The sequence below is a fragment of the Leucoraja erinacea genome, chromosome 6 (genome assembly GCF_028641065.1).
Source record: "Leucoraja erinacea ecotype New England chromosome 6, Leri_hhj_1, whole genome shotgun sequence".
Taxonomy (NCBI): Eukaryota; Metazoa; Chordata; class Chondrichthyes; order Rajiformes; family Rajidae; genus Leucoraja; species Leucoraja erinaceus.
Genome location: NC_073382.1, coordinates 65,641,307 through 65,667,408, shown reverse-complemented (window position 1 = coordinate 65,667,408; position 26,102 = coordinate 65,641,307). Strand labels below are relative to the sequence as shown.

General features: G+C 40.8%; 1 protein-coding gene and 1 long non-coding RNA gene across 6 annotated transcripts in view; one reads left to right on the top strand and one right to left on the bottom strand.

The window, feature by feature from the left end:
* LOC129698249 (NADPH oxidase 4) overlaps positions 1 to 26,102 on the top strand; it is a 128,894-nt gene that overhangs the window by 55,633 nt on the left and 47,159 nt on the right. For all 4 annotated transcript variants that reach the window (XM_055637264.1, XM_055637265.1, XM_055637262.1 and 1 more), the window contains 2 exons: positions 5,381 to 5,545; positions 10,228 to 10,290. In XM_055637264.1, coding sequence (XP_055493239.1) covers positions 5,381 to 5,545; positions 10,228 to 10,290 — 228 coding nt within the window. The remainder of the gene's footprint in view (positions 1 to 5,380; positions 5,546 to 10,227; positions 10,291 to 26,102) is intronic.
* LOC129698250 (uncharacterized) lies at positions 720 to 24,710 on the bottom strand. Of its 2 annotated transcripts, XR_008723653.1 has the most exons (4): positions 24,431 to 24,710; positions 18,231 to 18,309; positions 1,908 to 2,043; positions 720 to 1,164 (listed from the first exon to the last, which is right to left on the bottom strand). It is a non-coding gene; the product is annotated as an uncharacterized LOC129698250 (long non-coding RNA). The 2 variants fall into 2 exon arrangements; XR_008723654.1 differs by lacking the exon at positions 18,231 to 18,309.

Sequence of the window (26,102 nt, the reverse complement as noted above, 5' to 3'; positions counted from 1 at the left end):
CTCCGCAACTCCCTTGTCAATTCTTCCCTTCCCTCCCGTACCACCCCCTCCACGGGCACTTTCCGTTGCAACCGCAAGAAATGCAACACCTGTCCCTTCCCCTCCCCCCTCGACTCCATTCAAGGACCCAAGCAGTCATTCCAGGTGCGACAAAGGTTCACCTGTATCTCCTCCAACCTCATCTACTGCATCCGCTGCTCTAGATGTCAGCTGATTTACATCGGGGAGACTAAGCGGAGGTTGGGCGATCGTTTCGCCAAACACCTCCGCTCAGTCCGCAATAACCTACCTGAACTCCCGGTGGTTCAGCACTTCAACTCCCCCTCCCATTCCCAATCCGACCTCTCTGTCCTGGGTCTCCTCCATTGCCAGAGTGAGCAACACCGGAAATTGGAGGAACAACAGCACCTCATATTCCGCCTGGGTTGCTTGCGTCCGGATGGCATGAACGTTGAATTCTCCCAGTTTTGCTAGCCCTTGCTGTCTCCTCCCCTTCCTTAACCCTCGAGCTGTCTCCTCCCATCCCCCCGCCCTCGGGCTCCTCCTCCTCCCTTTTTCCTTCCTTCTCCCCCCCACCCCCCATCAGTCTGAAGAAGGGTTTCGGCCCGAAACGTCACCTATTTCCTTCGCTCCATAGATGTTGCTGCACCCGCTGAGTTTCTCCGGCATATTTGTGTACCAGTTATAATCATATGTCTGGATGTTTGTTCGCTCTTCACTCTAATCTTGAATGTTGACATAGTTTCTGCTTCATTTATGAAGTAAAAGCACTACACAGTATTTCCTTCTAATTCATTTGGAAGAGATGTGTGCATATCCCATCTGGCTAGAAACTATTATATGTTACAAGGACTATTTCTGGTGCCCTATGTAAGAACTTCTTTAATTGCCTCCAGTTATCAAGTTTTCACAAACATAGATTCCAGGCATTCATCCTTTTCGAGAAGAAATTCATATGCATCCCAATTATAAATGGCTGCCCTCCATTTACATTTATTAAATAGTACAAATGAGTGTTAATGTAAAATGGTGATGTTTAAGAGCATGCAAATTTTGTGTATACTAGGATCATGCACACATAACATAACAGAAAATGATATATTGATTACCAATTCTTTCTTGATCATACTTTGCCATATTTCTTGAAGCAAAGGTCTTCTTTTCCTGTGGAGACAAAAAGATGTTTGACATTTTAGGTTGAAACCCTGCATCGGGACAGAAAGTGCAGAGATGAAACAACCAGGATAGAGATGAGGTAGAGGGATGAGTGGAATTGGTAGGTGATGTGTGAAACTAGATAAAGTATGGAATGATGGGCAGATTGAACCAGATGGGGGACAGGGAGGGAGAGATTTGAGGCAGAGGTTGATGGATGATAAGTGATAACGATCAGGGAAAAAATGTAAACCAGATTGTGGTGGGAAGGTTGTAGATAGAGACAGGCTGGAAGGTGGTATAGAACAGGATAAGGGAGGCATATGGACAGATGTAATCAGATTGGAGAGGGGATAAAACAGGTAGACCAAGGTATTTAAGTGTGTGTAAATGGCAGATAGAAACATAGAAAATCGGTGCAGGAGTAGGCCATTCGGTCCTTCGAGCCTGCACCACCATTCAATATGATCATGGCTGATCATCCAATTCAGTATCCTGTACCTGCCTTCTCTCCATACCCCCTGACCCCTTTAGCCACAAGGGCCACATCTAACTCCCTCTTAAATATAGCCAATGAACTGGCCTCAACTACCTTCTGTGGTAGAGAATACCAGAGATTCCAGATGGAACCAAGCGTAAGAGGTTAATGAATATAGCTGGCATGGAGGGGTGGAATGTAGAGGGGAACAAAGGGAGAGAGAACATGGGTACACCAGTAGGACTGGAAAAGAAGCACAGAGGATGAGTGTTACCTGACATATATTCCAGCATCTGTAATCTCTTGTGTCTCATTCTCTTTTTCTTGAACTTGAAATGCTGATTACTTTCAATTTCAGTCATAAGACTATAGCTTGCAGAATCTTATGTTTTTGATTATTGAATTCTTTCCTGTTGAGAACAGAATATCATTCTGAATGATTCTAACATTCATTGTCCTTGTTTGCAACTTGTAATTACATACAATAACTGTTCCAATAATTGTCAGCACACTTTTCCCAACATTGCTTTTGACACTTCTGTTATTATATCATTAACCACACATGATAATTCTCACAGTTTGTAATACAAATCAAATCAAATCAAATCAACCTTTATTGTCATCTTGCAAAGCAACAGTTGTACAGTGCAAAATGAGAAGACGTTTCACAGGGAATACCGGAGCATCGCACATGAAACTTAAAACATTTCACACATCATGAAATGTGAAAGTTATAATGATTGTAATCAGTGCCCTATATACCTTATAACATAGATATTTAACACACCAAGTGTCAGATTGTAATATTCTTATATATATAGTCTGTAAATTTGCAGTAACCGTAGTTTAAAAATTCCCAGCATTAAACCTCGGCCAAAGGAAATTCCATATGACCCTCTTCTTCCAACTTGACTTGAGCCCTAGTATGAACCAGATATTTTGTTTGTTACTGGGTTCTCACAAACTGAAACTTTTGCTGGATTTTGATACTCTCTGGATTGCTGGTAGCGGAGACCATTCATGGTTGGCTATCCTCAGAGATACTGAACTCCCAACAACACAATGAGGTTTTGAATTGGTTGGGACCCTTGGAGGTCAGAAGGTCAGATATTTCCCATTCACCCATCTTCTGCCCTGAAACATAGGTTGATTCTTTTCTATAGATTATAGCTGACACTCTCCAAGCAAATTGAGCTTTCTGTACTTTATTTCAAGTCGTAAATATCTACGCAACATTGCTTGGATGCTGACTTTTTTCTTGACCAAGACTTCTGCCACTAATTGTTGATCTCATACGTGTATTCATTAACCAGTGTTTAAAAAAACCCCAAAACATCTGTGAGAGTGAGTGGAGGACATAAAAAGCTGGAAGAGAAGAAGGAGAAGGGGAAAAGCATTCAACAGGAAATCAAATCTCTTAGTACCAGGGGAGCAATTCCCATTGCAGATGAATTGTTCAGGATGAACAATGAAAGAGCTACGTATTTTTATGAGGCTATCCTCACTACAGGCCATTTTTACAGACATTGATAATAAGATTTCGGCGTAAATTAAAAAATATGCAAGAATCACTCGATATGGTAACCATACACTCATAGTATTGTTATTCATGACATCAAAACACACAAGACTGATGAGAGAGAACAATTATTACAGGTGGAGATTGAGGAGAAGGTGCGATGCAGGGTTATCTGACCCTTTGCATCTATCGGAAATCTTCCTGTCCTACATCTCTTTTAGCAAGACATCTCAGACAGATAATGAAACATTTGGAACCTGGATTTCTCATATTATAGATATTTACTTCTTGAACAAAAGAACACATCTGCTTCAGCCACAATGCATTTGTCCTGCAAGAAATGCTGTGATACCTACAAACAACATTGTCATCTGCTGATGCATTCAGTGGGTTAATATTGGCTCGATGTATAAATCATTCTTGTGTGATTGTTCCCGATGTTGGGGAAGTCCAGAACAAGGGGTCACAGTTTAAGGATAAGGGGGAAATCTTTTAGGACTGAGATGAGAAAAACATTTTTCACTCAGCGAGTGGTAAATCTCTGGAATTCTCTGCCACAGAAGGTAGTTGAGGCAGAGAATTGGCTATATTTAAGAGGGAGTTAGATGTGGCCCTTGTGGCTAAAGGGATCAGGGGGTTTGGAGAGAAGGCAGGTACAGGATACTGAGTTGGATGATCAGCCATGATCATATTGAATGGCCTACTCCTGCACCTATTTTCTATGTTTCTATGTTTCTGCTCTTACCAGATATAGTTTTCAAAGGAACTTCTTTAATAAGTCTCCTATTTGAATGTGTTTTATAAATGAGTTTTAAAATACTATTGGCTTTACTGATTGCCATATTGAATTTGTACGACAAGTTGAGTGTTGTCTATTAAGACGTATCAATCTCCATCTATTTGTATTTCCGCATGATATTTCAGCCCATTTGGTCAGCTGACGTGAACAATCCCATTTGTCACAAATTCTCCCAGTGACCTATTCTCCACTTATTGCCATCAACTTCCCTGATATTCCACCACTCATCTTCACATGGGGTGGGGGAAGGGAGGGGTGTGTGGAAGAGGAGAGCAATTTGCAATTATGCAACAAACCTGCAAGTCATTTGGTTGTGGGAAGGAACTGAAGTAAACTGGAAACTCTGGTTGTAGGGAAAAATCCATATAGGCAACACTGAAGGTCAGGGTTGAAAATGGGTACTGCATCTGTGAGGCAGCTATTCCACACGTTATGTAATGTATCTTATAGAAACATAAAAATCTTAAGGGATTTGACTGGCTAGATGCAGAAAAAATTGTCCCGATGTTGGGAGTGTCCAGAGAGCCAGGGATCATAGTGTAAGAATAAGAGGTAGGCAATTTATGACTGAGATGAGGATTAACTTTTTCACCCAGAGATTTGTGAATCTATGGAATTCTCTGCCACAGGTGAGGCCAATTCACTGGATGGTTTCAAGAGAAGGTTAGATATAACTCCTGGGGCTAAAGGAATCAAGGGATATGGGGAGAAAGCAGGAACGGGGTACTGTTTGATTAGCCATGATCATATTGAATGGCGGTGTTGGCTCAAAGGGCTGAATGGCCTACCCCTGCACCTATTTTCTATGTTTCTATGTAATGTGCCATTCAAAATTTCCACAGTAACTTTTGCATCCGTAGAGAATATGTTTTATTTTTCTTTCACTGTGCTTTACTCTCCATAATAAAATTCAACCAATTTATCTGAGCCCACAACAGTATTGTAAACTTTGAATCAAATGCATTAATGCTCAATGTTACAGCTTCAATAGAGATCATCTCAAAGTCTTGCTAAAATTGGCTTAGAATAAGCAAAGCATAAATCTAACATTGTTAACAATATTGATAAAGCCCTAAAAAATAAAATAAGTATGCATATTTATTATTGTGACTTGTCATCCAAGAAGACATCTTTATTTTTTTGCCAAAAAGCAATTCTTTTAATAACAACTTATTGTGGTTTGACATTTCACTTAAATTATGTATAATCTTCAAAATTGCTAGATTTTGTCCAGAGGTCATTGATGTTTGTGTGAAATTATGCTGTTGGGATGTAGATTTTGCTGTCCATATTAGTAGTTGAAAATAACACTGAAATGATTGGGAGAACTAATCTCCACATCTGGTTTAATTGTTCAATGTAATTAAACAAAATCTATTTAGGATAGGATGTTATCATTTCTAATCCAAATCTTTCCTTTACTTTTAAGACGTGGCTTTGGGTGTCTGGCCCTCTCTGTCTCTATTGTGCAGAAAGGCTGTATCGATATATTCGGAGCAACAAACCAGTTACCATTGTCACGGTGAATTCTCATCCTTCCGATGTGATAGAGATACGGATGGTAAAAGACAACTTCAGAGCAAGGCCAGGTCAGGTAAGTTCAAATCACTAATTACCAAATTACAAATATAGCTATTATTATACAGTCTTGTGAGAAAATAGGGTTGGTGTGGTCACTATAAAAGGTTATCTGCAAGAAAACATTGCATCCAATTTAATTGTTCCGGAGGCCACTTTGAGTATCAACTTTTCTCCCTTAAGAATTTAATCAACATCATGCTATTTTTTAAATAATCGAAAGATATATTGTTAGTGACGAGCCATGAGGTTTAAATTAACACCACGTTCAAATAAATTCCCACAGGAAGGAAACTAAATGCTCATTTAATCGCTAAAATATTCACTGCAGAATTATTTTAAAGACCTGACCGCATGGATTAGAAATTCTACAGAGCTGGAAGGGGTGTGTTAAAACAAGGTTGAGTAGGAGGTACCTTGCATGGAGTCTTACAGAAAATTGGCACTCAAATTTAACTATACACATCAAGCAAATAATTGTGTGCAACAAAGCAGATCTTAGACACTGTGCAAAGAAAAACCCTGTTAATTCTGTGATGCCATAAATAACAGTCAAGTCAAGTCGTCACTTTTATTTCTATAGCACATTTAAAAAACAGCTCTCGTTGGCCAAAGTGCTTTACATTGGTGGAGGTACTAACGGTTATACAACAGTGGTTCATAGATTAAATACAAACATCACTACATACATATAGCCCTCGCTCAGAAGAATTCAAGAAAGTCTTGGGAGTAGAGATGAGTTTTAAGTCTCGATTTAAAGGAGTCGATGGAGGGGGCAGTTCTGATGGGAAGAAGGATGCTGTTCCACAGTCTAGGAGCTGCAACCGCAAAGGCGCGGTCGCCCGAGCTTATGCCTAGACCGCGGGATGTTCAGTAACCCCAAGTCGGCCGATCTGCGGGACCTGGGGGTGGTGTGGTGTGTAAGCAGTCTTTTGATGTAGGTGGGGGCAAGCCCGTTAAGGGCTTTGTAAACATAAAGAAGGATCTTGAAATCTATTCGGAACTGCACAGGGAGCCAGTGGAGAGAGGCCAGAATCGGGGTGATGTGGTCCCTTTTTCGGGTGCCTGTCGGGAGTCTCGCTGCGGCGTTTTGGACCAGCAGGCGGGACAGGGAAGATTGGCTGATGTCAATGTAAATGGAGTTGCAGTAGTTGAGGTGGGAGGAGATAAATGTATGGATGATCGTATCGAGGTCATCAAGCTGGAGGAATTGTTTTATTTTAGCTATTGTCCAAAGCTGCAAGAAGCGAGCTTTTACCACGGCATTGACTTGTCTTGTCAAATTTCAATGCTGTCAAATATCACGCCAAGGTTTTTGACGTGAGGTTTGAGTAATGGGGTAAGGCTTCCAAGGCTGCCTGCTATTATTTTAATTGAGTCCGAGGGGCTGAGAAGGATGACCTCAGACTTTCGTTTAGTTGGAGGAAGTTCTGGGCCATCCAACACTTTATATCCTCGAGGCAGCGATAAGGTTAAGCAGATTTGATTGTTTTTTGGGCTTCAGGGGGAGATAGATTTGTGTATCATCTGCGTAGCAATGGAAGGAAATGCTGTGCCTTTGAATGACTTGGCCTAAGGGGAGCTATACAGGGAGAAGAGAATGGGGCCAAGGATGGAACCTTGTGGAACACCACAGCTGGGGAGAAGAAAGAGTTGCCTATGTTAGTAGAGAAACTCCTTCCTTTGAGGTAGGAGATGAACCAGCTCAGGGCAGTGCCATCAATACCAACCCCGTACCGGTCAATTAGGATGGTGTGGTCGACAGTATCAAATGCTGCGCTGAGGTCGAGAAGGAGCCGGATTGCACAGTCGCCGGAGTCAATGGTGAGCAGTAGGTCATTATGTACATTCAACAAGGCAGGCAAGGCTGAAACCTGATTGGAAAGTTTCCAAGATAGTATTTTGGTGAAGGTAAGGCATGTTGAAATTACCTTTTCAAGGCTTTTGAAAGGAAAGGCAGTTTAGGAATGGGTCTGTAGTTGCTTGGCTAGGTGGGGTCGAGGTTTTTCCAGGAGGGGCTGGACCACCGCATGCTTGAAGCAGGTAGGAACAGTGCCAGTGGCCAGAGAACTGTTGAAGATGGCGAGGATGCTGGGACCGGCTATTGTAATTACATCCTTTAGAAGGGCAGAGAGGACAGTGTGGTAGGTTTCATGGTGTGTAGTAACGGGTTGGAAACAGTCTAATTTTGAATTACAGACCAATGAGACAGCCAGGTCTGTCAGAGGACGTCAGATAGAATGTGGTGGAAAAAAAATGGGCAGGAGAGGATCTGGCCTGGTAGTTCAGGTCTGGAGTGTTGGAGACATCAGAAATCTGGAGCATAGGTGGTTTGTGCTGGAGTGGTTTGGAATGCAAGTATGGAAGAGAGCTAGCTCAACACATGTTTTGAGATTAGATTTGGGGGGGGGGGGGGGGGGGGGGGTGGTTATCATCGGGCAGGGAGTTATACTGGCTGAATGTGAAATGGGAGTTCTAAGGACATCAGCAGCAAGTGATGAGTTGGGAGTTAACACTATGAAAACCTACATGCAAGTTAATGGAAGCCTTGAACTCCACAAGAAAAGGTGCCATTAAATTTACCTCAAAGTTTACTTCATCTCTCCAGCCAAAAGCCAACTTTATCATGAATGCCCCATGTAGTTTGTATTCCCTGTGGAAAATAACTTTTGAAAAGTGCAACAGATACTTGCATTGCTTGCCACTTGAGATTACTGCATGTTCCTGATGGCCTCCATTCACATGTATATTATGCACAGGGAGGTTGGAGATCAAATTTATAGAAATGCATGTTTGACTGAGATTGCTGATATTTTAAGAGAAAAAAAGTACTTGCATAAAGTAATATAAAGATGTGGAATGGAATATAATTTCTACACATGCCTGTACCATTGGCTGTATTTATAAAATGCATTATTTGTAAGGCATAGGAAATCAAGATCAGTAATTAGCTTTCAAATCATGGTGTAGAGGAACATATTTCTTCTTTTAATTCTGTGAGAACCTGTTGATTGCAGTCAGTGACAAACGTTTTCACTTAACATATGCACAGCAGAAGGATTTTTCAGAAACTATTTAACAAAGTCTGAAGTGACCTCAGGTTACATGAAACTTTCCTATTGAGGGCATTTACATGAATCAGAGCAGTTCCTTTTCTGGCCTCTTATTAATAGCTGCATGAGATTCCTAAAACTCGGCTGAAATTTTTCTTCTAATCATTAGACCTTGCGGAAGGAAGCAAGGATTGGAAAAATATTGGGAAGGATCAAAACCGAAGGACTAAACCTAGGTTTTGTGATAACATGAGATATGTGAGGACAGACCATTCTCTCACAAGGGGAGAAGAAGTTGAAATGACAAATACAGAATTCTGGCACATAGCATTGCCAATTTTCTAGGTAGTAATTTGTTTCGCAAATAAAGGCAAGGGTGGAAGGTGTGCTGGATCTAAGTGATATTAAGATATATAAGAACGCAATAAAATAAAAAATGATTTCATGAGGAAATGGGAAAAAGAATATGAGAATTGGACAGCCTTAAGTAACAAAAATATATGAGCATCATGGAGGAGAGAGAAATATATATCTTGAATGATAAAGAAAGAAACAGTAACATATTTAAAAGTACCTTTAATACAGCTAAACCCTTCAAGGGAGTTCATAATTGTGTTATTAAAATGTAATCCGGTCACAAGGGTAATGTTGGGACAATAGCCAAAATTTTGTTCAAAAATGCAGGTTAAATGAAAAGGAGAAGCAATTATGAAAGTACTGGTGCCCGATCACATGAAGAATGGTCAAAAAGCCAAATCTGAAGAGCTGCAGAGATCTTATCAGACTGTAAGGTTGGATTAATTTGCAGAGACAGGGATGGATGATATCAGGAAGTAATTTGGAAACAAGTGTAAAAGTTTTAAATTCGGAGTTGCCAACCTGGCAGCCAAAGAAAGCCCAAGGGATTACACTTATGCATGTCTGGATGACATTGGGGTGATAGAGCAAAAGAGAGGACATGCCAGCCAGGAATGCAACGGAATGCTCATGTAAAGAGGTAAGAAAGGCATTGATGAGGGTTTCAGCAAGAGATGAGCTGATGCAATGACAAAGTTGGGTCAATGTTGTCAATGTATACTTGCGTGACCTTAATGAGCGTTTGTGTAATCCTTAGATAATTTGGGGGTCAGCACAGACAGGGAGACATTTATTTAGTGAATATGAGAATGATGGATTGTCATAGAATATAAAACTGATTTAAAGACATAATCAGAAGCGATTAACTCACAAGGATCCTTGATTCACAATTTGCAACAGATTAAAATATCAGATCACTATCCCATCTGAAATATTGATTCTCCGATTTCTAAGCCAAGGACAATCAATGCAAAGGCTTGAAGTGATTAAAAAAATACTGTTATAAGCAGAGCATCACATCACCCAGGTTACTCTACAAAAAATAAATACGATTATGAATGGAGAGATCAATTGAATCCAGAATCAGTGAGATGTAATCTGTGATGGATTGTAACTTTTCAATAAGAAATGTAGCAGTTAATTTTGCTTTTCTTTTCTAAAAGGGATTAATTATGTTGCAGCGAAGTCAATAGAAAGTGTCAAAACTGGGCTTGATGTATTTTTCTGAGATAATTGTATTAAGAGTTAAGGATTAACTAATTCCTTTTTCTCTTCCAATTTTATTTAGTACATTGTTCTGCATTGTCCAAGTGTGTCAGTATTTGAGAGCCATCCGTTCACACTCACAACGGTAAGTTCAAGCATTCCTGCTGCTTTTCAAAGTGTGGCTTTGAAGAAAATACCTTGCCTTTGAAATGTTAAAAATGTACGTTATTCAGATTGACCAAATCAGTTTACAGTAATTTACAATATCTTGCTGGAAAGAATTTGACAGCAGTTTGAACACAATTCTAATTGAAATTAACATTTTCTTCCTTAAATTGACATCAGTTCCAAGAATGCTTTAAGTGGATTAATGGTGTTGCAAAATTAAAATATTTTTGGAGTGTCTGGCTGAAGAAACATGGAACTGCTGATGTTGGTTTACAAAAGAAAGACACACAGTGTTTGAGTAATTCAGAGGGTCAGGCAGCATTTCTGAAGCACATGGATGGGTGGTGTTTTGGGGTTGGGACCCTTCTTCAGACTCTTGTGGGGGGGGGGGGGGGGGGGTGTTGAGGAGGAAGTAAGCTGGAAGAGAGGTGGGACCACACAAAGCCTAGCAGGTAGTAGGTGGATACAGGTGAGAGGGTATTTGATAGGCAGATGGTTGGACAAAGGCAAGACATGCCTTTTTGAGCATATAGTTCTGATAAAGAATCATTTACCTGGTATGTTAACTCTCAATCATTCACAAATGTGGCCTGACTGGTTGAGTTTTACTACCATTCTTTATTTTTATATTAAATGCCTAACTGATGTCAACAAGCTGGTAATACTCTACATCTGAGTTAGAAGGCCATAGGTTTAAATTCCACTGCAGAAATTTGAGCATATAATCCTATGCTGAAAATACAAAGCAGTAATTAAGCGATCACTTCTAAATTGAATGAAATGCTGAACTATCGATCTAAACGATTCTATGGAACTACTTCTTAAAAAAAAAACAGACAAGTTATGGTCGGTAGCATAATGCATATATTTTCCATCAAGCAATTTTGCAAATCAGCAGATTATCCAGTGGCTATATTGTTACTGTTTGTGGGAGCTTGCTTTTCTTGACATGACTGTCATATCAACGGTAATATGTCCACTTCAAAGTACTTTATTGACTGTGAAGTTCTCAGATGATCCAAAGTATTAGAAACCCAAGATTTATTTTATTTGTGGTGATTGGAAGTATTATTTTCATGTTTTTGATCCAGGATATATAGAATTGAAGCTCTTTCTTGGGTAATACTGTATGAAATGGTTGATTAGTTGTAGGATTATATTGTCACGTGTACAATGAAAAGGTACAATGACAAGCTTTGTTTTGCGTGCAATCATGACATATATTTATGTATAGTATATCTGATCTGATTGATCAGATATACTAAATATAATGTGACAGCGCCGCTTTCCTTGGGTGCCATTTGATGCCTATCATTGGCTGACAGGTCATGGCTGACAGGTCATTACCCAGCATCATTAGAGGGAGAGGGAGAGACTGAGACATCCCTGCTAGCTGTGTTCCTATGTCGCAGGTTTAAAGAAGACTGTGCCTCTGAGAAAGACCTGAGACCACCATTGCACCATGTGGTCAAGTCTGGGTTTTTATAGTTTAGTTTGGTTAGAGATACAGTGGCGGAAACAGGCCCCTTCGGCCCACCAAGTCCACACCGACCAGCGATCCCGCACATTAACACTATCCTACACACTAGGACCAATTTACACATACACCAAGCTAATTTTAACCTACATACCTGTACGTCTTGGGAGTGTGGGAGGAAATTGAAGATCTTGGGAAAAACCTATACGCTCACGGAGGGAACGTACAAACTCTTTACAGACAGCACCTGTAGGCAGGATCATAGAATCATAGAAACATAGAAATTAGGTGCAGGAGTAGGCCATTCGGCCCTTCGAGCCTGCACCGCCATTCAATATGATCATGGCTGATCATCCAACTCAGTATCCCGTACCTGCCTTCTCTCCATACCCCCTGATCCCCTTAGCCACAAGGGCCACATCTAACTCCCTCTTAAATATAGCCAATGAACTGGCCTCAACTACCCTCTGTGGCAGAGAGTTCCAGAGATTCACCACTCGAACCCGGGTCTCAGGCGCTGGAAGCACTGTAAGGCAGCAACTCTACCGCTGTGCCACCGTGGGCTGCGGGGAAGAAGCCCTAGATAGACCCATGCATCCAGCACCTGTAGTCAGGATCAAACCTGGGTCTCTGGCGCTGTAAGTGCTTGAAGGCAGCAACTCTACCGCTGTGCTACTGTGGCGCCCCTTATATGTGCCCATTATAATCATATGCAGATGTCTGGGATAAAAAAATTTAACAACATGCAGAAAAGTTTGTGGCATATCTAAGTAAGTCGCAAATTAGCATATTCAAGTGTTCCAGCCCAAAGTGGTTTGCAACAAAATCAAGAAAATCAAGAACTAGCATAAACACTTGGAAACATAGAAACATAGAAATTAGGTGCAGGAGTAGGCCATTCGGCCCTTCGAGCCTGCACCGCCATTCAATATGATCATGGCTGATCATCCAACTCAGTATCCCGTACCTGCCTTCTCTCCATACCCTCTGATCCCCTTGGCCACAAGGGCCACATCTAACTCCCTCTTAAATATAGCCAATGAACTGGCCTCAACTACCCTCTGTGGCAGAGAGTTCCAGAGATTCACCACTCTCTGTGTGAAAAAAAGTTCTCCTCATCTCGGTTCTAAAGGATTTCCCCCTTATCCTTAAGCTGTGACCCCTTGTCCTGGACTTCCCCAACATCGGGAACAATCTTCCTGCATCTAGCCTGTCCAACCCCTTAAGAATTTTGTAAGTTTCTATAAGATTGAGTTAGATGTGGCCCTTGTGGCCAAGGGGATCAGAGGGTATGAAGAGAAGGCAGGTACGGGATACTGAGTTGGATGATCAGCCATGATCATATTGAATGGTGGTGCAGGCTCGAAGGGCCGAATGGCCTACTCCTGCACCTAATTTCTATGTTTCTATGTTTCTATGTAAGATCCCCTCTCAATCTCCTAAATTCTAGAGAGTATAAACACTCACTTAGAAGCGAAAACAAGTGAATTAATAAGCCACGTCCTGTTAGCATCCCATGTTTGTTTAATTGTGAGCATATAAATGTGGCAATTTGCATGTTAGTTCCATAATTACCAGTTTCACCTTTAATATCGTAGCTAAACATTTATGTCACCTTTGTCTCCCACCTCCACTGAAATATTATACAGGAGATGCAAACAACACATGTTTTGCTTCAGTGGATGTAGACATTCAATTTATATGAGATTTTGCTATTTTATTTTGTTACCTGTTTAGGTACAGAGTGAGATCTGTAGTTTTACAAAACATATTTAAACATGGAGTTTACCATTTTGAGCACATTCGTTTTAGCGTATTTATATTTGGTTAAGATGAACTGCAACTGACCAATGTACTTTACAATAAAAACACAGTACAGGAGTAACTCATTGGGTTATAAAAGGAAAAAGGGATAATCTAAGAATTTATGGGCTGGTGATCCTCAGATCAATTTGGAGAAGGTTCTTAGGGATAGGATCTACAGTAAATAAGGAAGAGAATGGGCCAATTAGAAACAATCAGCATGGTTTTGTCAAAGGCAGGTTATGTATTTTCTCAGGAGTTGACAAAGGTGACTGATAAAGCTAGGTTTATGGACCTTGTCTACATGGACTTTAGTAAGGTCCTTCATGGTAGGCTGATCCAGAAGATTAAGACGTATGAGATTTGAGAATAGCAGCAGGGAGGTTCTACTGCAGTTGTACAGGGTCATGGTGAGACCACACCTGGAGTATTGCGCACAGTTTTGGTCTACTAATCTGAGGAAAGACATTCTTGCCATAGAGGGAGTACAGAGAAGGTTTACCAGACTGATTCCTGGGATGTCAGGACTTTCATATGAAGAAAGACTGGATAGACTTGGCTTGTACTCGCTAGAATTTAGAAGATTGAGGAGGGATCTTATAGAAACTTACAAAATTCTTAAGGGGTTGGACAGGCTAGATGCAGGAAGATTGTTCCCGATGTTGGGGAAGTCCAGAACAAGGGGTCACAGTTTAAGGATAAGGGGGAAGTCTTTTAGGACCGAGATGAGAAAAACATTTTTCACACACAGAGTGGTGAATCTCTGGAATTCTCTGCCACAGAGGGTAGTTGAGGCCAGTTCATTGGCTATATTTAAGAGGGAGTTAGATGTGGCCCTTGTGGCTAAGGGGATCAGGGGGTATGGAGCGAAGGCAGGTATGGGATACTGAGTTGGATGATCAGCCATGATCATATTGAATGGCCGTGCAGGCTCGAAGGGCCGAATGGCCTACTCCTGCACCTAAGTTCTATGTTTCTATGAATGAATGAATAAGTTTATTCGCCAAGTATTCACATACAAGAAATTTACCATGGTGCTCTGCCAACACTGTTGACAACATGACATAGTGACAGTTAAGAGCCTTTCCCACTTTCTCGAGTTATTCACAAATTTTCCTGAGTTATTCACAAATTCCCCCGGGTTTTCAAACTCGCAGAATGCTCGTAGGAGGCCGTAGGATCCGTGGGATATATCATAGTGGCTCGTTATGCCAGCTGTTGGTACTCAGGGCTATTTTTTTTACTCGTGGACATTTTCCATCAGACCGAAAAAAACGTCCCGACTTACCCCGAGTACCTACGGCTGGCATAACGAGCCGCTACGATTCATCCACGGACTCCTATGGCCTCCTAAGGACTTGTTACGAACATTCTGCGAGTTTGAAAACTCGGGAAAATTCGTGAATAACTCAGGAAAATTTGTGAATAACTCGGGAAAGTGGGACAGGCCCTTTAGGAAGACACATACAACATTAAACATTAATAATGATGACTTGGTAGTTAGGATTCAGAAATGGCCAGAGAGGGTAGTGGTGGAAGGTTGTCATTCTATTGGAGGTTTCTGACCTGCGATGTTTGGCCAAGATCAATGGAATAGGTATATCTATTACTTGATTGAAAATATAGATGGGTTGATTAGTAAGTTTGCGGACTATACAAAAATTGCTGGCATTGCGGGAGTGAAGAAGACTGACAAATGATACAGCAGGATATACATCAGTTACAGATAAGGGGTTAATTGTTGAAAAGGAAGGGGAACTCCATTAAATACAGAACGGAGCCAAAATCTTCTGCTCTCAATGGCCACAAAATTTTGGAATTCTCTTCTTCAAAAGACCATGGATACAGAATGTTTGAATATTTTTGAGGAAGAGGCACAGAACGCTTTATATTGATAGCACAACGACAATGCAACTTATGTTGTTGTAAACTAAGTGGAGCTTGAGCAAACCACCAGACCCCATTATTTCAATTTAATTGAGTGAGACCATGGATTTTAAAATTTGAAATGCTGATGAGATTTCCACTGGAATGGAAAAGTTCAAGAGGAGATTCAAGCAACCATTTGTTTGGTAGTAAAGTAAATGATAGAGTGAATAGGGCTAAATAGTTCCATCTTTTTAGGGGTCAGCAATGTTCATCAATTCCAAATCAATACTGAGAGTTTGGGAGAAAATTATATGTAGAGGATTTTTTTGAGCAGAGAACACTTTGTCAGAGAATGTAGCTCATGAAGCTGCAAGCTCAAGAAAATAATAAATCTTTGAAATAGAAGATACAGTCTGAGGAAGAAAGCACTGCCTTAAATTAAACTCAATTTGGAGTTCTCCAGTGATAGCCCAACAGATTTAGTCAAATCATAATACTTGGTCTTGAGCCCACTGCAGTTACAGTACAAAAGAGGTTGATTAATTCACTGGCTTCTTCTACAATGTAAATTGCAGTAGATCCATCTCCAAATAAAGACCGGTAATATGATCTGACAAAAGCAAAATACAGTTGAAGCACGAAATCTGAAATTAGGTCAGAAAATTTTGGAAATACTTAACAGATTAAGGAGCATCTGTTGAGTGAAAAACAAACTTATCAAATTGACATGCTAATTATTTCTGCCTTTAGATGCGCCTGAGCTAGTAGATTTTTCCAGCATTATTTATTTAATTTGACTCGTGTTAATGGGCTAAATCAGCCATGCTGCATTGAAACATTAATGGAATGTTTTGAATTTGGGTAAGGTATGAAGATCTTTATATGTACACTACATTCCATATGGTCCAATTTCCTCTGGCCGATTAGGTTTCTTCACATTGATAATTGATACTTTCCAACTGTTCAGCTCCATGTTCTCATTGTGAGCTCCAGCATCTGCTTTGCGGCTTTGAGATACGAGTTGAAATAGGTTCTCTTAATTTGATGGGATAGGGTGTTAGAGGGGGGATTGCAGTAATTCACAAGAATTTTGAAATGGTTGACCTTTGAGTGACAGAAAATTAATTGAAAGATCAAAGGCAGTTTGAGTATCCTGTTATCATTTGGTCTGTAGATGTAACTTGCTCACTACTTCCCTCTGTTGCCAGGACTAGAGGGTCTGATCTATAGGCAGAGGTTGAATAGGCTGGGTCTCAATTCCTTAGAATGCAGGGGGATGAGGGGTAATCTTATAGAGGTGTAGAAGATCATGAGAGGAATAGATTGGGTAGGTGCACAGTCTCTTACCCAGGGTAGGTGAATCAAGGACCAGGGGACATAGGATTAAGGTGAAGGGGAAAAGATTCAATAAGAATTTGAGGGGTAACTTTTTCACACAAAGGGTGGTGGATGTATGGAACAAGCTGCCAGATGAGGTAATTGAGGCAAGGACTATCCCAACATTGAAGAAGCAGTTAGACAGGTACATGGATAAGAGAGGTTTGGAGGGACATGAACCAAACACAGGCAAGTGGGACAAGTGTAGCTGGTACATGTTGGCTGGTGTGCGCAGGTTGGTTTGAAGAGCCTGTTTCCACACTGTATCACTCTATGACTCTATAAGATTGCTTCAGCAATGTTGTCAGTTCAGAACGGTAGTTTTCTGACTATATTGGGTCAAATCTTATTGCACCCGGCTTGTTGCCCAAAATCAGCATGAATTGTCTCCTGGCATCTTAACTTGGTATGTCCCATGCAGATTGATCAAGTACCAGTGAATAGTGGCAGAGCCTACAGCTATTCACTGTGAAAGCCCAGACGTGTTAAACATCTTTTGTATGTATCAAGTACGTTTCCCTCAGAATAGTTATTTCAGAATTCCTTGTATTTAAAAACAAAAAAGAAAAAATGTGATATTTCAGCTTCAACTTTAATCCATGTTTGTACAGACGAGGGACAATGTGTAAAACACATTCAGAAATATGGCATTTTACTATCTAGTTTGCCATTAGTTGCTTAGCCAGCTTAGTGCTATCTATTGGCAAACTCCTCTAAAAGGTGCCTAACAGTGCCTCTCACCAGGGAATGGGATATCCACATCATGCATCCTACCAAAGGTTTGCAGCGAAGATCCTTCAATATCATCCCAACCCTTGCCTGCCTGTAGAGGAGACACAAAGAAAAACTGAGCCATTGAAAGGCGTGTTTAATAGGAATTGCACAAGTTGCCATGGTAACAGAATATTGTAGACAATGTAAAGTCTGACTGGAGATGTCATTGGAAATTGGTCCAACTTTGATGGCTGCACTGCTGAATTTGTGTTATAATGGACAACAATGCCTGACAATATTTCAGAATGAGTGTTTAGTTGCTGTGCAGGGTCGTGTCAATCAATATTTAAGAGTGCTTGCACTTGTTTGAGCCTGAAATTCTCAGATTGTGCGCACTCATAATGATTGCTGGTAGGCATGAAATCTCTCTAGCCATTAGCAAATGTTCAGTGAGCACTAACAAAATGGACATTGTCAACTAATTAATTGTTTTTGTCTTCTTGTGGAATCTAGCCTGTTACTTAGTTTAGTTTTGAGATACAGCATGGAAACTGGCCCTTCGGCCCACAGAGTCCACTCTGACCAACAATCCCCGCACATTATCCTACACACACTAGGGACAAATTACAATTATATACAATTCACAATTATTGTACCAAAACAATTAACCTACAAACCTGTACATCTTTGGAGTGTGGGAGGAAACCGCAGATCTCGGAGAAAACCCACGCATGTCACGGGACGAACGTACAAACTCTGTAGATAAGAAACTAGAAGATGGTACAACCTCAGCACATGCAAGATCCGTTACCATCTGAATGGTTTCTGCCATTGACAATGTGGGCATATATGGTGTCAGCTGTGTAGCATGAGCATGTTTACGTAATAATGAAGCCACAAAAAAATATGCAGTTGTTATCCTATATTTCAGCACTTATTCACATTGGTTTGTAGCAGCTTGAATCAAAGGCATCGTTACCTGAGAATTCAAGTAGAGTTTTCATTTTACCAGATTTGGCAATGCATCCTAAGATAGCATGTAGATGTGAAATCAGTTGTGGTATTCTAGGCACATGAAATAGCCACTATTTATTACCGTAAAACTCCAATAATCCAACTATTCTAAAATCCCGATGGCACAGCGTCTGGCCCACCAGGTGATGTTTGCTCTGCTTCCTTCCAACTCACTGGGGCTCTGGCTCCTGCAACCCAGTTTGATTCACTGCGGCTATGGGACCCTTGTTTCCTTTAAACCACCCAAGTCCCTGCTTCTCTTGCTCTCATTACCCTGACATTATCCCAGGTTCCTGTACTCCATTTCACGTACCAGGGCTCCGGTTCCTGCACTCCCTTTTGCCTCACTGTGGCCCCTCTTCCTGTGCTCCTATTGAACTCAGCTGGTTTTGTTTTCCACCCTGCCTTGAAACTCACCTGGTTCTGTTTCCCATGATAACTTGAAATTTACTGGGCCCTTGTTTCCTGTACTCCCATTAAAATGACCAGGCTTACTGCAACATTGATCGTTTTACTGTGCAACACTGAAGGAAAAGAATTTGGAGTTTGTTGATGTATTAATATGAATAACATCTGCTAGTCAAGCGTTATTTGATTCAATGCATTTCAGTGATAAATCAGAAAGTGAGATGCTGTTAACATAAAATCAAAACCCAAACAGCAACTTGGGTAATTCTGTATTTCACTGTAAAATATGAGTTGCAGCAACAATCATGCATAGATTAGTTGGTACACCATTCTCTCCATTGTTTGACAGTAAACTCTAGGTCATAAATATTTTTCTTTTGAGTTTTATCAGCTATTCATTCCCTTCAATGGAATTGGCAGTATGTTTTGGAATCTAGTTTTTCATTTTCATTCTTATTAATTTTCAGGGCTTTTAAAATAATTTTCAGTTTAAAAAAAATAATTGAATGGTTTAGTTGATGCTCTTCTGTATAAAGTCACAGACTTGAAAGCCTGCAGTTCTGTAATAAAATCAATCATTTTTGTCAGTAAAACCTTTGATATGCAGTATTGTCACCACTTAAAAGGTCATGCTTCACCAAGCAATTTGGTGTAGGAAAAAAGCAAAATGCTGAGGATACTGTAAATCTGAAATAAAAAAGACAACTATTTATCCTTGGGTCAGGCAGCACTTAAGAAAAGAAACATAGAACTGGAAACAATCATCATATAATGGGTTTTAAGCAACTTTAAGAGGCAGCAAAATGGTTGGAGAAAAATATACACAGAGGTCTGTGATGGGAATGAGGCCACAAAGTTACATCTCAAAAGCATTCAGTACAAAGACCCATTTTCATGCATTATTATTCCTTTTGGTATCACTCGTGATTCTGTTATAAATTGCACAACAGTCTTTTTCATGAATATTTGTTTTATACAGAATCAAAAAGGGAAATTAATATACAGCTTGAATACTGATATAAATACTTTATATCATAGAATCAATGAACGAATTCAGCACATAAGTAGGTCATTAAGTACATCGGCTGCATACTGACTCTTTGAAGAGCAATCTGGCCAGTTCCATTCCACTGCTTTTTCACATGGTTCTACAAGGAGATTGTGCATTTTAACAAGATGTATCCAAAACATTAGAAAACATATGAAACTTACAATGGGAATTACAGTGATCTGGCAGTGCTTCTAAATTCTTTTAGGAACATCTAGAGTAGGCACATATGCAGTGAAATGTGGAAATCCAGTAGTTAAGGGATTGTCCCAATTGGCGAGTTTAGAAGAGTTTGTCCTTGACTCATACTCGCAGCATGGTCGACACAAGGTCCTAGGAGGTAACTCTCCTTCATGCTTGAGAGTAGTCCCTGCATACTCGAGGCCTCAGGTAGGTCGCGACATATTTTTCAACATGCTGAAAAATGCCCGTGAGGAAAAAAAAGGTCGCCATGGAAAAAAATCAATATATTTTTAACTCGTAGGTTTAGTTGAAGTAGGTCGTTGTAGGTTGGCATGTTATTCGAAGGTAATCGAGGGTAGTCGAAGGTAATCAATGGTAGTCGTAGATAGTCTTCAACATAGTCGAAGGAGGTCGAAGGAGGTCTTCTACGTAGTCGAAGGAGATCTTCAATATGACACTTTTTCAAACTCTCCTAAACTTTTCTAAACTTGCCAATTAGGTCGCCGTAGTGGGACAGGCCCTTTAGGAAGAAATCTGTACGTTTTTCTCGGGGATTTCTTTTCTCCTGTGGGTTACGCTGCTGCAGCCTTCTCCACATAATCTACAAAGAAATCCCACGAGTCAGCTGGATTTATGGGAGCAATGTGCAGTGAGATTGCAAGTAGCTGTAAAAATAATAGGGTAGTATTGGTGGGAGATTTCAGAATTTACTGGGTCTCCCACAATGTAAAGGTGATATTTGTTAAATGTATCCTAGAAACGTTCCTTAATCAATATACCGTAGGCCCTACTGGAGAGTGCAACACTGGACCTCTTAGGAAATGAATTTGGGTGGCACGATGGTGTAGCAGTATAGTTGCTGTGAGACCCAGGTTCGACCCTGACTACGGGTGCTTGAATGCGGAGTTTGTACGTTCTCCCCGTGACCTACGTGGGTTTTCTCTGAAATCTTCAGTTTTATCCCACACTCCAAAGACGTTCAGGTTTGTAGATTAATTGGCTTGGAATAAATGTAAAAATTATCCCTAGTGTGTGTAGGGTAGTGTTAATGTGTGGGTATCGCTGGTCGGCACGGACTCGGTGGGCTGAAGGGCCTGTTTCCGCACTCTATCACTAAACTAAAATAAGACAAGTGACTGCATAGGGTGAGCACTTTTGGACCAGTAACCATAACTCAATTTTTTAAATAGTAGTTATAGAGAAATATGGGACTGGCTCACAAATTAAGATCCCGAATTGTCCTGATTAAAGTCCTGAACAAGTTAAGGTCTTAATCTTCTCTGCTCCAAGGTGAACAGACCTAGATTGATCTGTTGGTGAAGTGGCCTAAATAATGGCAGCAGAAGTTTAAATCAGACAAATGTGAGGTGATGCATGTTAGGAGTCTCTCCTCATAACAGAACAGCTCCATATCAGGCAATATTCTGGTGAATCAACTCTGCACCATCTACAGCATTATAACATTCTTCTTGTACCTAGCTGACCAGAACTGCACAATACTCCAGCTGTGGTCTGACCAAGGTTTATCACGTTGAAGCATAATCTCCCTCGTTCTGTTTTCAATGACTTGACTAATGAAGCCAATATCTTATATGACTCACTAAGCACTTTGCCCCGCTATATTGTCTCCTTTTAGGATCTATGAAATTCTACTCCAAGGACCCATTGTTCCTCAGTTCTCCCTCAGATTCTACCACTCACCTTGTAGGTCCTCATCTCATTATCAATCTCAATGCATCATATTGTCTGAATTAAACTCTGCCATTTTTCACACATTTAACCAACACGTTACCTCTGATTATCTATGATTATCTTCCACACTATCAAAAACTGTCAATCTTCATGTCATCCACAAATCTACTGGTCTTGCCTCCCACATTGTCATTCACTTTCATCACAAATAGCTAGGGTCCCAGCACTAATCAGAGAGTAATACAGCATGAAAACAGGCCACGTTGTCCAAGCCAACCATGATGCCCCACTCAACCTAGTCCCATTTGTGTTTGGCCCATATTCCTCTAAACCTTTCCTAAGCATGTACCTGTCCGGTGTCTTTTAAATGCTATGATACAATACAATACAATACAAATTTATTGTCATTTGAGCCCCAGTGAGACTCAAACGAAATGTTGTTTCCACAGCCATACAAACAAAGACAATGTCCTACAGACATACACACAATTAAATTCACACAAACATCCATCACAGTGAAACCACTGTGATGGAAGGCAAAGTCTTTTCTCTCCCCTGTTCTCAATTTCTCTCCCGATGTCCAAGCCCCCAGGCGGGTGATGATAAGTCCCACGGCCATTTTAGGCCGCGCGGGGCGATTTACTGCCCCGCTCCCGGTCTGAAAGTACAAGGTTGGAACCCCCACGGGCGATGGTGAGTCCCACGGCCATGAAGTCGTGCCGGGCGATGTACGGTCCCGGTCCGGGTTGTTCCAACCCCGCGACACGGGCTGGAGAAGTCGCGTTGCGGGAGCTCCGGGAAGCGGTCTCTCCCCCCGGACCCGCGAGCTCCCGATGTCCCAGTTCACCGGACCTGCGGCTGCGTTGCTGGAGCCTCCGAGCCCCAGGAGTCGCGTTGCAGCAGCGAGTCACCACCGCTCCCCACGCTCCGAGGCCGGCCAGCCCCACGATGGTGAGTAGTCCACAGCTCCGCAGCCTCCCGAGCCCCCGGGTCGTTCAGGTTGGAGGCTGCTCCACGGTGCTAGGCCCCAACGACAACAGAGACCCGACAGGGAAAAGGTCGGGTCTCCCGGACAGGGAAGAGATTTAAACAGTTTCCCCCTCCCCCCCCCCCCCCACATGTACACATTTAAAAACACTATTAAAAAACACCAAACACTACATTTAACTAGACAAAAAATAAAAAAAAGACAGACAGTATATGTCACACAACCGCCTCTGCCAGCTTGCTCCAAATAATAACCACCCTTTGAGTGTAAAAGGTTTTCCTCAGGTTTGTAATAAATCTTTCCCCTCTCACCTTAAACATATGTATTGTTTTTGACTCCCCTAGCCTGGATAAAAAATTCTGTGCATTCTCCATATCTATTCCCCATCATGATTTGTGCTATGTGATGCACCTGTCCCACTTAGGCGACTGCAGGGGACTATGCAGTCGCCACATGATCGCCACATGTTCGTGGGTAGTTGCCGGGGAGTCTCCTTCACGGCCGTGAGGAGTTCCCGCATTCTAGGAACTAGTCACGGCCTCATTATGCTTGCCGTGAATTTTTCAACATGTTGAAAAATTAGCGACAACTAGAATGAAGCTTCCATTGAGAATAGCGTGAATTCTCGAGCCGTAGGTGGGTCGCCAGGAAGTCCTAATGTGTTGCCAGGAGGTCAAAGGTTCTCGGAGGTTCTCGTAGGTTGTAACCGGTGCTGACCGGTGAATTTCATTGGCTCATTGGGAAAAAAAAGGTAAGCAATAGTTTTCAGAACCAAGGATAACCGACCGGTAATGTTAAATGTCTGCCGAGCTTCACAGCCGTGTATCTCTGGCTTCTTTAAAAGTGTCTCCACTCCGTAAGTTGCCTAAGTCGCCTAAGTGGGACAGGCCCATATTGATAGAGATGTGATTATCTCCTGTGGTTGCTTGGAAAATAAATATTGTAATAATCTTCAGAGCCCCCAAGAGAGACATACAGTGGCTTGCAAAAGTATTCATACCCCTTGAACTTTTCAACATTTTGTCACGTTACAGCCACAAACGTAAATGTATTTTATTGGGATTTTATGTGATAGACCAACACAAAGTGGCGTATAATTGTGAAGTGGAAGGAAAATGATACATGGTTTTCAAATTTTGACCTGGTTGTGTGCAGTAAATCAGACGATTCAAATCTCAACTCTGACTTCAACAATTTAAAATAATCTGCATCTACAGTGCCTTTGGATTTTAGATTTCACATATCTAACATTCATTCCACGTTCCTCTCATAGCTTTGAAGAATTATTCTTTCAAATCTTTTGTTGTGTATTCTTTCTTGCGCTTCACTTATCACAGACATTGTGTTTTCCCCCTCATTTCTCCACTCTTGCCTTATCCTGCATCTTAAAACTTGTTTCCTCTTCAGTTTATCAGGTTCTAATGTACTATCGTTGACTGGTAATGTTAACACTTTTCATCTCTCCAAAGATATTGCATGGCCTGCAGAGTATTTCCAGCAGCGACTGTTTATATTTCAGATTTATAGAAAGTGCAGTATTTTACCTTTCTTTTCTTGTTAAGGTCTTTGCTTGAATAAGATAAGGCATCTGAAGTACATCTGTTCCACTGATCAGGTTTCTTGATTACTACATTTCTGTAAGTTTGAAAGGAAGGGAGAATCAGATGTTTATGTTTTGATGTGAGGTCTTACCAAAAATTTATGAGAATATCATGTTTCCATATGATTATGCAATCTCATAACAATCAGAATCACATGTAAACCACATGGAGTTTCAGTTAGAATGCATGTCTGTTTATTTGTATTTAAAAATACAGATTCTCCCTAGTCTCTGCAACATTTTGCTTACCACCCTCTAGGGAGCTTCTTTCACAATGACAAATGGCATGTACATCTACCAGGTGACATTGTTTCCAATCAAGAGAACTTTCCCAGATCTTTATCACATCCTGTCGTCTTCTGATATTCTCTAATTATATCAACTAGGTTTATTTGTGCTTGAAAGCCTCTCCACGCATTCTGGCCAGCTTCACTCCACGACCAGGCCATCAATTATTGTAAAAATCTATATTTTTGCTGGGTTTTTTAAAATTAAAGTAATTCAGTAGATATATATTATTTTGTTTTATTTCTTTGCTGTCAACTCAGAGGAACTTATTCTTTAGCTATTTCTTGGAGTAAAAGATTTTTTTTCATTATGGTTAAGAATGAAATTAGCTTTGGAGGGGTATGTTAATCATTGATTAACAGACTATTTTAAGACATCTTTTGAAATATTTTGCATGGAACAAATTACTTTAGGTACAGTAATGAGAACAAATTTATCCATTTAGCACAATGTAAAATCAAATAATGAAATCGCTCTATTTCCTAGTCTGGGAAACTGTTAAATTCAATATTGTGGTGCTTTTGGGTAATAAATCATTTGAGTTATTTGTCAACTGGTAGAATCAACACGAGTCCCAAATTATTATAACAAACTCAAGCTGTGAAATGACTTTAGCAGAAAAGAATTGATGTATCTACCATGGTTTTTCAATGAGTAGCAAGCACATCTAAGGGAATGCATATATTTTCAGATTTCCTCAGCGTGTGCAGCCTCTTGAGAGTCTCTGGTCTTTGTCCCAGAATCTTTCTTCTGTGAATTAATTTTCTTTTAAATGTTTGCAGATGGTTTCATCTGTTCAATTTATTACACAGTGCATGAAACACACATTTTCAGTGTTGAGAATATCACAGCCATTTTCATAAATTATAAGCCATGTGAGAGTTTAACAGTTGCTAGATCTGTTGAACAAGAACAAAGAAATACAATTTGAATCCAGTCTTACTTTACCAACACTTCCTAGTCGGTTTTAAGTCTTAAAATAGACTTGAAAGTGTTGGTAAAGTAAGGCTGGATTCAAATTGTATTTGAATCACAAAATGCAGGAGTAGCTCAATGGGTCAGGCAGCACCTCAGGAGACCATGGTTAAGCAATTTTTTTGGGTCGAAACTCTTCTTCTGAACAAGATGTTTAGTTTAGAGAAACACCATGAAAAGAGGGCGTTCAGCCCACCAAATCATTGACAACCCGTTCCTATACCAATTCTCTACTATCCTACACTGCCGGCAATTTACAGAGACCATATAACCTGCAAACCTGCTCATCTTTGGGATGTAGGAAGAAACCCGAGCACCCGGAAGAAAACCATGCAATCACAGGGAGTACATGC